The sequence below is a fragment of the Dendrobates tinctorius genome, unplaced genomic scaffold (assembly GCF_039654945.1).
Source record: "Dendrobates tinctorius isolate UK_male_01 unplaced genomic scaffold, ASM3965494v1 ptg000029l, whole genome shotgun sequence".
In the NCBI taxonomy this organism is placed as follows: domain Eukaryota; kingdom Metazoa; phylum Chordata; class Amphibia; order Anura; family Dendrobatidae; genus Dendrobates; species Dendrobates tinctorius.
The window spans coordinates 22839349-22852574 of NW_027361697.1; the positions used below are offsets into that span (position 1 = coordinate 22839349).

General features: G+C 41.3%; 1 protein-coding gene across 3 annotated transcripts in view; it reads left to right on the top strand.

The window, feature by feature from the left end:
* The window catches only part of TGFBR3 (transforming growth factor beta receptor 3), a 258572-nt gene that overhangs the window by 211626 nt on the left and 33720 nt on the right, over positions 1 to 13226 (top strand). For 2 of the 3 annotated variants that reach the window (XM_073571472.1, XM_073571474.1), the window contains 2 exons: positions 5223 to 5261; positions 6865 to 6972. In XM_073571472.1, coding sequence (XP_073427573.1) covers positions 5223 to 5261; positions 6865 to 6972 — 147 coding nt within the window. The remainder of the gene's footprint in view (positions 1 to 5222; positions 5262 to 6864; positions 6973 to 13226) is intronic. The other variant, XM_073571473.1, reaches the window with a different exon arrangement.

Sequence of the window (13226 nt, forward strand, 5' to 3'; positions counted from 1 at the left end):
ATAGGTTCAGACATTTTTCAACAGGTGGCAACACCTCTCGTGCAGCTTTGCGTTCGCGCAAACGCCGATCAACCTGAATGGCTAATGACATAGAATCATCAAGACCAGAGGGAACAGGAAATCCCACCATAGTATCTTTTACGGCTTCTGACAACCCCTTCCGAAAGAGAGCAGCCAAGGCATTATCATTCCAGGTAGTAAGTACTGCCCACTTTTGGAATTTTTGACAATACAATTCTGCAGAATCACGACCCTGGTTCAATGCCAGCAGGGTCTTTTCAGCCTGATCAATGGCATTAGGTTCGTCATACAACAACCCCAAGGCCTGAAAAATTGCGTTCACATTAGTCAGAATAGGATCATCTGGTTTCAAAGAAAACGCCCAATCCTAGGGATCGCCACGCAGCAAAGAGATGACAATTTTAACCTGCTGCGCGGAGCTCCCTGACGAGTTAGGCTTCAAGGCAAAAAATAATTTACAATTATTTTTGAAATTCAAAAATTTAGACCGATCCCCAAAAAATACATCAGGTGTAGGAATCTTTGGTTCAGCAGCATGTGAATGAGCAAGGTAGGCGGAAATTCTCCGCACTTCCGCAGCGAGCTGCTCCACACGATCAGACAATTGCTTTATCTCCATTGAGAGAAAAAAAAATTCCCCCTACGGCCTCAGAGATATAGAGGAAAAAATATACACTTTTTTTTTTTTTTTTACAATTCTTTCCTGCTATTGAGTACCCTAGGATCTGCGGTATGGTGGGTGATTCTGTTATGATTGAGTCACCGTAGGAGGCAGACACAAAAATAGAAGCTACGTCCAGAAAACCAGAGAAGTTGGCAACTATCAGATTGCAGACCCCTGAACCTATCAACACAAATAGCAGTAGCCGTGGGGGGTTCCTACGATGCCCTAGACCCCTCGATCACAGCCGGAGCGCTAAATAGCCTAAAGACAGAAAAGGAAATCTAAACTGCCCCAGAGCAGACCCCAAAGTAAAAGGCAGCCCCCAACATATAATGACGGTGAAGCAAGATGAAAAAACACTCACACAGATAGAAAGATAGGCTGAGCAAACGATGGGGCCCAAGCTAGCTAAACAGAACAGGAAAGGAAGGTTGCTGTCTGCAATCTGCCAAAACCCTATCAAAGACATAAGCCAACAAGCTGATATGAAAAAGACCCTGAAGCAGCTAGGCTTCAAAAACTAAATCAGCACTCAGGTATTTTCAGAAGACAGAGCTAAAGGAATTCAGCACACCCCAGCAGGGAATGGCAGAAATCCAGAAAAACAAAGCAAAACAAAGTCTAAGCACAAATGCAAAAGGCCGAGCAGAAAACTTAGCTTTAGAGGAGCAGGAATTCAGACTGGTCTCCAAGGATCCCACAGAGAAATCACCCGCAGGGCAGAAGGGCGTCGGCAGCCTTATATCCAGTCAGTAACTCCACTCAGCCAGTCATCATCATCAGACTCAGGTGTTTGATAATCAGGCTCACTACCTTTCTTTACCAGAAGAGGGAGTTCCTCGGGCCTCAGTAGTGAAGGGGAAAATGAACTCACAACAGTTGATGCCTTTGCCCAAAAAGCTCAACTTTTGTCTCATCTGACCAGAGAATATTCTTCCAAAACGTTTTAGGCTTTTTCAGGTAAGTTTTGGCAAACTCCAGCCTGGCTTTTTTATGTCTCAGGGTAAGAAGTGGGGTCTTCCTGGGTCTCCAACCATACAGTCCCTTTTCATTCAGACGCCGACGGATAGTACGGGTTGACACTGTTGTACCCTCGGACTGCAGGGCAGCTTGAACTTGTTTGGATGTTAGTCGAGGTTCTTTATCCAACATCCGCACAATCTTGCGTTGAAATCTCTTGTCAATTTTTATTTTCCGTCCACATCTAGGGAGGTTAGCCACAGTGCCATGGGTTTTAAACTTCTTGATGACACTGCGCACGGTAGACACAGGAACATTCTGGTCTTTGGAGGTGGACTTGTAGCCTTGAGATTGCTCATGCTTCCTCACAATTTGGTTTCTCAAGTCCTCAGACAGTTCTTTGGTCTTCTTTCTTTTCTCCATGCTTAATGTGGTACACACAAGGACACAGGACAGAGGTTGAGTCAACTTTAATCCATGTCAACTGGCTGCAAGTGTGATTTAGTTATTGCCAACACCTGTTAGGTGCCACAGGTAAGTTACAGGTGCTGTTAATTACACAAATTAGAGAAGCATCACATGATTTTTCGAACAGTGCCAATACTTTTGTCCACCCTCTTTTTTATGTTTGGTGTGGAATTATATCCAATTTGTCTTTGGGACAATTCTTTTTCTGTTTTTTCATTTAAGGCAAATTAAATGAAGATAATAATACCAAAGAATGTGTTTGCAATCATTTTCAGGAAGAAACTGAGTATTATCTGACAGAATTGCAGGGGTGTCAATACTTTTGGCCACAACTGTATTAAGTTTTTTGTGTGCTGTATCTCTGTGATTTAAGAGCATAAAAATTCAAAGTTGGAAAATTGCGAAATTTTCAAAATTTTTGCCAAATTTCCGTTTTTTTTCACAAATAGACACAAGTTATATGAATGAAATTTTACCACTAATCATGAAGTACAATATGTCACAAGAAAAAAAATGTCAGAATTGCAGGGGTAACATAGTAACAGAGTAACATAGTTATTAAGGTTGAAGGGAGACTTTAAGTCCATCTAGTTCAACCCATATCCTATCCTAACTTGCCCTAACAATACTTTTGGCCACAACTGTACATTGCCGAGTTTGAACCTTGCTTTGCATCAACATCTGACAAGTTTCCATGTTTTGGTGTAGACCTTTTAGTCAGCAATAAAACACGGACACGTGAACTACTCCACAGACTATAGTGGACATGAGTTCAATCTCGAAAAACATGGATGGAACATGTACATGAAAAACTGATGTCTGAACGAGCTCTCAGACTGAGTGACATACCCCCACAGGACAGACATTTTGGAAGGAAGTCTTACAGTCATTGGGGCATATGCACACAATAAGTATTTGCAGTAGTAATTCTGCACCATTTCTGAAACAGGAAAAACGCTGCTTAAAATATACGTGTTTTTATTGATTCTTTTCATGTGTTTTTGTTGCCAATATTTCCCCAGTTATTAATATGGGTGAAATCTGCAGCAAAAACACTGAAAGAGTTGGCATGCTGCAGATTTGAAAAAACTCTTTAAAAGTCCACATTTGCAAGGAAGAAAAATTACATTTTTTCTAAACCTTATTCACTTTGCTGGTTCTGTAAAAGTCTTATTATATTTTACACTTTGGTTATGGTTTTGACATTTCAATTTCCACAAAATTCCATCCAGACTACAATGGTGCAGACCATGCCGTGCTAGTGGTGGAGATTAGTGGTGTCGCTGATCAGAAGTGACATTCAGTGATATTTCTGCTCAGGAAGGAATGTAACAGGGTGCGTGAGATAGGGATATTACGAAATACAGATTCCTTCATCTCCTACTGTTTATAAGGTTTGACAGAGGAATATTCTAACCCTATCAGTCACTGCTGTAGTATTTTATTTCAGAACTACCGTAGTTTTTATCAAAACGTTTCACGTTATACAAAAATGAACATGAAAAATCTTCAGTTCTCCCCATTTACCGCAAATGAAACACTCTGAAGTACGAAAGATATTGCGCTATTAAGGCCAAATTCTGTGGTAGAAATATTCCTGAATGTCTTATATTTATATGTGTTAATGCATTGATTGATAATAAATAGATTAATATTGTGCTATTTATTTATTTTACGCTTTTAGGGGTTCCCAGAAATTCCTCGCTCTCTTCCTCTGACATGCCACAGAGTTGAACGCCACCACTTGTCTTAATATTAGACTAATACTTTCTATTCTTTTCAGCAGATACATGAGCAACATAGTGATGAGCGAACGTGCTCGGATAAAGCGTTATCTGAGCATGCTCTGGTGCTAACCGAGTGCCTTCGGCGTTCTCAAAAAATATGCTTGAGTTTCCACCCCTGCATGTCTTGCGGCTATTTGATACCTGCAACACATGCAGGGATTGCCTAACAATCTATGCATGTGTTGTGCCCGTCGAATATCCGCGAAACATGCAGCCACGGGTACTCGAACATATTTTTCGATTACGCCGAAGACACTCTGTTAGCACATGAGCATGCTCAGATAACACCTTATCTGAGCGCTTTCGCTCATCACTAATAAGCAGTACACTGGCTCTGATCCTGTTAACTTGTATAGAAGCATTTTCTGAGCATAGACAACCTAACGTAGCCCTGTTTTTTTAGAGAGACTATAATAAATTCCAAATGCATCCAATATAGAAAAAAAAATACTATATCATGCCGTAATCCATGTCTGAGGGAGAAAAAGTTTTCAACCTGGACGGTGCCAACATGCGACCGTCCAAGCTGAGAACCATTGGTGACTGAACTGCTGCAAGCACATCCTCAGTGACCGGCGGTGATGCCATCGAGGTTACCTCCAGTCACTGAGGCTGCGTTCCCACCTGGGCTGATCTGTGGTGACCTCTGTGAGAACCCCGCTAGCACCATGAGAAAAACGTGGGTAAATAATTAAAAAATATGGCGTGGGGATCCCTCTATTCTTAATAATCAGCCTTGCTAAAGCCGACAGCTGAGAGTTGCAGCCCCCAGCTGTGAGTTTTGCCTGGCTGGTTATCAAAAAATGCAGGGGAACCCAAACCGTTTTTTTTTTATTTACAGCGCAGGAGGCGGGTAATGAATACACCCATCAGCTGCTCCTGCTCTCGCTGTTATTAGCGTCAGCAGGCGTCGGATGATGGGAGCTGTAGTCCCATCAGCTGATGCCAGTGACTAGAGGAAAACTTTATACCACTGTTCACAGCTGAGCGATCAAGCTGTCTCTTTACAGCATGGGAAACACGGCTCTCTGACCAGAGGGGATGATTTCACCGCCGATCAGAAGCGGTGTTTGCTGCGCTGTCATGCACATGACAGTGTGACAAACACCTGGTGTTCGAGCAGCCGAACCCGAACAGTAACACAGACTTCCTGGTGAAGTCCGTGTTCGGTACGGACGCCGAACTTTACTGTTTGGGTTCACCCATCTCTAGATATTTGTATTAGCTCACGTTTCAATTTCAGCTATATATTAGGGGAATGTCCTCTAAGTTATAGCCATATAATAAATCATGTATAATAATTTAAATACTTTGTTTTATAGGTACTCCAACCAGTAAAGTCCGTCCAAGTATACCAGAACGTAAGTCATACAATACAAGTTAAAAAAGGACAAATCTGCATGCAGAAAATGTGTTATATATATATATATATATATATATATATATACATTTCAAATGATTCAATATTGCATATGAGCGTCAAGCGCAGAAATCCCAGTACTTACACATCTTGGCAGCTATCAATGATTTTATTAATGGTTGTCTCAGGAATGTTCTGCTGCGTTCAATGCACTTGGACAAATCATCAAGATCTTCTGCTGTTAGCTTCCTTTGCAATTACGGTACCGACCACCGATTACTGTCCCAGATGTGCTTGATGGAGACACTACAGGCTATGGTAGCATGTTTAGCCCATTTAGGCTGCTCACCCTAGCACAAGCAACATGTGGCCTGGCATTGTGTTGAAAAATGGTTCCGGGGACACTTAGGATAAGTGTCCTTACCACTCATTTCACCTACATATCAATGTAATGCCGAGCTGTTCATGGTCCTAGAATGAAGAGTAGAGAGGTTCATCTACCATAGATTATACCACACCATAATCTCTGGAAAAGCTCCGGTGTGACGTTCCCTTGTGAAAGTCTCTTTACTGCTTTGCCCACATTGTCTCTAGATGGAGACTGGAGTCTGGAATGGAGTAATGGTGTGTCCATTCCATGAGAGTGATCTGGAGACCATGCTCATATTCGATACTGAATAAATTGAGATGTTTTGAACATTTTCTTACATTTTTTCATTATTTGCATATCATTAACATGTTAATCCCGTGGTTATCATAATTCCATCACTTTACCTTCTTGCAATTTCAAACCATGCCATGACAGCAGACCTCTGCAGAATCTGGCATGAATTTTTGGATTTTTTGCTGTGCTACTGACCTTATGTGTCCACTCAACCTTCGGATTTCAGTTCAGTTCCATTTACGAACCCTGTATTATTAGAATAGGACGGATGTGCCATTGAAATAAAGAAAATAATAATGCCTGAAGCATTTTAAAAATAAATAGAAAAACACTTGGATATCAGTAGAGGGTGTCTCTGCGACTTCTCCAACTAAAGGAAGTGTTATATTTTTCGTCTGGAATTAATTTCAAACACACACGGCGCTGCCAAATTTCCCGAACAATAGATTCTATTTCTGTAATTTTTGTGTCCTTTGCCTGACATCACTCGTTTCACAAGAGGTTCCTCTCTCCACCTTCAAATGGGAGCGGAGCCAAGAAGGTTTCATAGGTTACAAAATAGAGTTGGCAGAAAAAGCCGTACACATGTAGGAATAAGTGATATTTCCTTAAATCCTGGTAATATTGTCAGTGCAGCATTTTAAGGCCATGCAGTTAAGAGCTTCGGCAGAAATCCATTTTTCACAGTGCTGTATTTAGACATGTACCAAAGGGCCCGATTCCTTGCAGCTATGTGGGAAAGACATTTCTACTCCTTATTATGTTGCTCTCATAAGGAAAAACCCACAGACACACGCTGATATAAAAACAGATTTATTGCTCTGTACGCAAAAGGACAATATATGGAACTTTTTAGACATAGAGCCAAAAATGTAATGTCTCTAATATAAAAATTCTGTACAAATCGCTATTAATGATATTTTCTTTCTCATTCATCTAGCAGTTTTCTATGGGCTGGACACACCAGTAGTGGTTGGGATTGCATTTGCAGCCTTTATAATTGGCGCACTGTTAACGGGAGCTCTGTGGTACATTTATTCACATACAGGTATGATTCAGTACAACATTTTATATTAATATCATCTTTTTAATTCTTTATTTTAGCTTTTTTTGTTAAGTCTTAAAGTCACTCTGCCTATAATAACAAACTAAGCAGATACTCGCCCTCTCTGGATCTCGCTCTCGCCCCTCCTTGCTGAGCTAGTGTCATTTTTTGGTATTAGCGATGGCATCACATCAAAAGCACCTGTCACCACTCTAGTCAGTCACTGAGCGGCTGTACCAAGGATGCGGAATTCAGTGATTGGCTTGACTGGTGACATGACATCACCACTACAGCCAAAACACTGAGACCAGAGCACCAGCGGCGATCCGGCACTGAATCGGGTGAAGTTGAGTACCTGCCTAGTTTGTGAGTTAGATGTTCTATGTATTTTACAGATTTTGGGCTCAGTTTCATGAAAGTGGATAACCTCTCTGGATAACCTCTCTAACCCCTTCACGACATACAGTATGTCGTATGTTTACATCATAAGTCGTGCCTATGACTTTGATGCGGGCTCACACGCTGACCCCGCATCTTTCCCGGCACATGACTTCCATCATGTGCCTTCAACAGCCGCAGGTGGAGCTGTGGTCCGCCTGTTGCTGTTAACCTGTTGAAGCCCGCTGTCAGTCTCTGAAAACGTCACTTAACACGTTCCGACAGGGACGCACGTCATTTTACGCTCCCATTGGCACACCCGTGACATGATCATGGGGCACCAATGGGTTGGCATTACAGCTGGGAGTCTGCTGATAACCCCTGTGCCTGTCATTACGATACTCCTGTGAATGCCTGCTCGTTGCCGGTGTTCATAACAGATAGCACTGCTATGCATAGCGCAGGCGACCTGACTTTCACACCTTCACGTCTCCTAAAGGGACTATTGAATAAAAAAGAAAAAAAAAGTTTTTAAAAATATTAAAAAAAATAAAAAAAACACAAATTCAAATCACCCTTTTTTGCCCCATGAAAAATAAAAGAATAAAAAAAATACACATTTTAAAAACTAAATGATTCCGATCAGTAAACGACATAACGAGTAAAAAAAAATCAAAACGCCATAATTACGTTTTTTTGGCCTTAAGAAAAGGTGATCAAAACATTGTATCTATCCCAAAATGGTATCGATAAAAACGTCCGCTCAGGGTGGAAAAAATAAGCCTTCACCCGGCCCCAGATCCTGAAAAATGAAAATGCTACAGGTCTCGGAAAATGACGACAAAAGCAAAAAATATTTCTCATGAAAATTGCCAATTTTTTTTCGCCATTTAAATAAAAAACTATACATGTTTAGCATCTGCACACTCGTACTGGAGAGAATCATATCATATTGTTGGGTCAGTTTTACCATATATTGAACATTGTAAATAAAAAAAAAAACCAAAAAAATTATGGAATTGCACTTTGCAATTTCAACGCACTTAGAATTTTTTCCATACACTATATGGTAAAATCGACAGTGCCATTCAAAAGTACAACTCGCCCCGCAAAAATAAAGCCCTCAGACAGCTATATTGACAGCAAATTTACAAAGAAAAAAACGACCAGAAAGTCCCAGAAGGGTAATATATTTTATTACGTCATTATAAAAAATAGTTAAAAACCATTACATAGAAATAGGTAATACATATACTGAATAAAAAAAGGGGGTTATGCTACCCAGATATAAAGCATAAAAAAATTATAACAAAAATGTGTAAACAAATGGTGAATAAGCAAAATAGATATTAATATATATAATGAATAATAAACAATATAAAGTGCACAAACACCAAAAAGTATTATAAACAATAGACATAAGTGTAAACCACTACCACAGTAAACCTATATATATCGATATATCGAAATAGTGCATCTGTGTGATAAGGCTGAAAAAGGACACTGTATGTGTCACCGTGAATTAAGGTGTCTACCGACCAGGAAAGGAAAAATGGTGCAAAAATAAAGATAAAAATAAGTGAAAATACATACAACCTCTCCTGGTCTCCTGGGGAAGCAACCCGGTCCCGACGCGCGTTTCGGCGCTAAGCCCCTGATGAAGGCTTAGCGCCGAAACGCGCGTCGGGACCGGGTTGCTTCCCCAGGAGACCAGGAGAGGTTGTATGTATTTTCACTTATTTTTATCTTTATTTTTGCACCATTTTTCCTTTCCTGGTCGGTAGACACCTTAATTCACGGTGACACATACAGTGTCCTTTTTCAGCCTTATCACACAGATGCACTATTTCGATATATCGATATATATAGGTTTACTGTGGTAGTGGTTTACACTTATGTCTATTGTTTATAATACTTTTTGGTGTTTGTGCACTTTATATTGTTTATTATTCATTATATATATTAATATCTATTTTGCTTATTCACCATTTGTTTACACATTTTTGTTATAATTTTTTTATGCTTTATATCTGGGTAGCATAACCCCCTTTTTTTATTCAGTATATGTATTACCTATTTCTATGTAATGGTTTTTAACTATTTTTTATAATGACGTAATAAAATATATTACCCTTCTGGGACTTTCTGGTCGTTTTTTTCTTTGTAAATTTGGTGTTTTCAACACGACTGTCCTTTAAACAGTCCAACACTCTTCAGCGATATATTATTTTTCATTCATAGTATCTTAATATAATGTAAATCTCGCTGTTTCTCCTTATTTCGTGTTTTTAGCTATATTGACAGAAATATAAAAAAAATGTCTTGGAAGAGGGGGAGTAAAAAAACAGAAAATGGTCCTGGGGTAAAGGGGTTAATTTAAACTCCCCTTAAATACATTAAGATTTCTTGCTCCTAAGAAGACTCTAATGTGGTAATTTTGGGAAATTTCTGTCTCCTTTTGTTCCTAAACTGTAAAAAATCCATTTTTGTTCTAGGTACATAGAAACAAGCAAATTAAAATGGCTCAAACTGCATTTTATTGCACATGAGAAAATCAATAAAATACAGATATATTTGGGCAAAGGACATTAACAAGTTATGTAGTATATTGTATTGGCAAGTTCGTATGTTCTCCCCGTGTTTGCGGGGGGTTTCATCCTGGTTCTCCGGGTTTCATCCAGCACTCCAAAGATTGTGAGCCCCAATGGGGACAGTGATGAGGATATCTGTAAAGCGCTGCGGAATATGATGGCGCGGTATATAGGATACAGTGCAACGGAGACTACTGGCCTATGCTTGGCTTGGAGGTAATTATTTTCTAATATGTTCTGACACCTCAAAACCCAGCTGGAACGACAACGGATATCTATCCGATTTTGTTTCCAGGAGCGCACTGCTGAAATGTTAGTGTCAGATCGATATGCTGTTGCTATTATTATTATTATTATTAATAATTGTTATAGCGCCATTTATTCCATGGCGCTTTACATGTAGGGAGGGGTATACATAAAAACAAGTACAATAATGTTGAACAATACAAGTCATAACTGGTACAGGAGGAGAGAGGACCCTGCCCGCGAAGGCTCACAATCTACAAGGGATGGGTGAAAATACAGTAGGCGAGGGTAGAGCTGGTCATGCAGCGGTTTGGTCGATCGGTGGTTACTGCAGGTTATAGGCTTGTCGGAAGAGGTGGGTCTTCAGGCTCTTTTTGAAGGTTTCGATGGTAGGTGAGAGTCTGATGTGTTGTGGTAGAGAGTTCCAGAGTAGGGGTGATGCGCGAGAGAAATCTTGTATGCGATTGTGGGAAGAGGAGATAAGAGGGGAGTAGAGAAGGAGATCTTGTGAGGATCGGAGGTTGCGTGCAGGAAAGTACTGGGAGACAAGGTCACAGATGTATGGAGGAGACAGGTTGTGGATGGCTTTGTATGTCATGGTTAGGGTTTTGTACTGGAGTCTCTGGGCAATGGGGAGCCAGTGAAGGGATTGACAGAGGGGAGAAGCTGGGAAATAGCGGGGGGACAGGTGTATTAGTCGGGCAGCGGAGTTTAGAATAGATTGGAGGGGTGCGAGAGTGCTCGAGGGGAGGCCACTGAGCAGGAGGTTACAGTAGTCAAGGCGAGAGATAATGAGGGCATGGACTAGGGTTTTTGCAGATTCTTGGTTGAGGAATGAACGGATTCGTGAAATATTTTTGAGTTGAAGTCGGCAGGAAGTGGAAAGGGCTTGGATATGTGGTTTGAAGGAGAGATCAGCATCAAGGATTACCCCGAGGCAGCGAGCTTGTGGGACTGGGGAGAGTGGGCAGCCATTTACTGTAATGGATAGGTTCGTTAGGGGGGGTCACGTGAGATGGGGGAAAGATGATGAATTCTGTTTTGTCCATGTTAAGTTTCAGAAATCTGGTAGAGAAGAAGGATGAAATAGTGGACAGACATTGAGGGATTCTGGTTAGCAGGGAGGTGATATCTGGTCCAGAGATGTAGATCTGTGTGTCATCAGCATAGAGATGATACTGGAAGCCATGAGATTCTATAAGCTGTCCCAGGCCAAAGGTGTAAATGGAGAAGAGCAGGGGTCCTAGGACTGAACCTTGTGGGACTCCGACAGATAGGGGGTGAGGTGAGGAGGTGGTGTGTGAGTGGGAGACGCTGAATGTCCGGTCTGTTAGGTATGATGAGATCCAGGACAAGGCCAAGTCTGTGATGCCAAGGCATGAGAGGGTCTGTAATAGTAGGGAATGGTCCACTGTGTCAAAGGCAGCCGACAGGTCCAGGAGGAGGAGGACAGAGTAGTGTCGCTTGCTCTTGGCGGTTAAGAGGTCATTGGTGACCTTAGTAAGGGCAGTTTCGGTGGAGTGGTGTGACCGGAAGCCAGATTGTAAGCGGTCGAAGAGGGAGCAAGAAGAGAGATGGGAGGACAGTTCAAGGTAGACGTGTTGTTCCAGTAGCTTGGAGGCATAGGGGAGAAGTGATATAGGGCGATAGCTAGATACAGAGGATGGGTCAAGAGAGGGCTTTTTGAGGATAGGTGTGATTGAGGCATGTTTAAAGCTTGAGGGGAAAACACCAGTTGTTAGTGATAGGTTGAAGAGATGGGTTAGGGTTGGGATGAAGACTGGTGAGGTTTGGGATGAAGTGGGAAGGGATCGGGTCAAGTGCACAAGTGGTGAGATGTGATCTTGAGAGTAGAGTGGAGAGTCGATCTTCTGTAATGGTGGAGAAGTTGGTTTTGGAGGTGGAGGGCTGGGAAGTCGGGAGAAGGGGCTCTGGGGGTTGTTGACCAAAACTGTCTCTGATGTTATCAATCTTCTGCTTGAAAAATGAGGCAAAGTCTTCAGCTGAGATGAGTGGGGAGGGAGGAGGTGCTGGGGGACGGAGGAGAGAATTGAAGGTGTTGAATAACTGTTTAGGGTTGTGAGACAGGGCGGATATGAGCGATGAGAAGTAGGTTTGTTTAGCTGTGGTGAGTGTGGTCTTGAAAGTAGTGAGGGACTGTTTGAATGCGATGAAGTGCTCGTTGGAGTGGGATCTTTTCCATCTGCGCTCAGCAGCCCTGGAAGCTCGCCTCAGTTCTTTGGTCAGGCTGGTGTGCCAGGGCTGTCTGTTGATTTTGCGAGCTTTGGTATGTGTAAGTATTATCACAATATACTGTATTTGTCTATTGGTTCCTATCAGTTACAGATTTTTAGATCTGTCCATAATGAAAACGAGGAACATAAAAATAGTTCTCATTAATCTTATTCTGCAAAATGTTATTTTCCAGTGAGTGCCGCTGAATCCAAAGTTGTAATTTCACAGTTCATTTCATGATTAAAAATCCAGCATGACATCACTTTATGGCATGTTGTAAGCTAGAACTAGCTCTGCACAGAACACTGAATAGGGCGCGCAGAACAAATCATGTGTAGGATTTTCCGAATGGTCAAAAAAAACTGTTTTCAGTATTTTGAGACGGAACAAACAGTACTGAACATAAAATCTACTTCTAAAGCTTACTTCTAGAAACCGTTGTACAATAATCGATATTCAAGCTGCAGCAGTTGACCATTGTACTATAGTGTGGCCACCTATTAGCTTATTTCATAGTTAATGTGCCAATAACTTACCACTGTATCTTATTTCTTCTCTTACGCCGAAGATTTATGGTCCAGTATTTTCTGCTGAGTCATTTCTTAACATACTTTCTCAGTAGTAGGATATCTACTTTGCCGATTCAGAATGACAAATTTGTTTTCTTGCAAACACATTTTTGCAGCTCTCTGAGCTCTGCTGTATTGTAACAATATTACAACCCTATGTGCCTGTGAGATAGAAGCTGAAGAACCTGCAGATGTGTCAGGTATAATCACACACAGCTCTGCAGTGAGATCAGGAGAG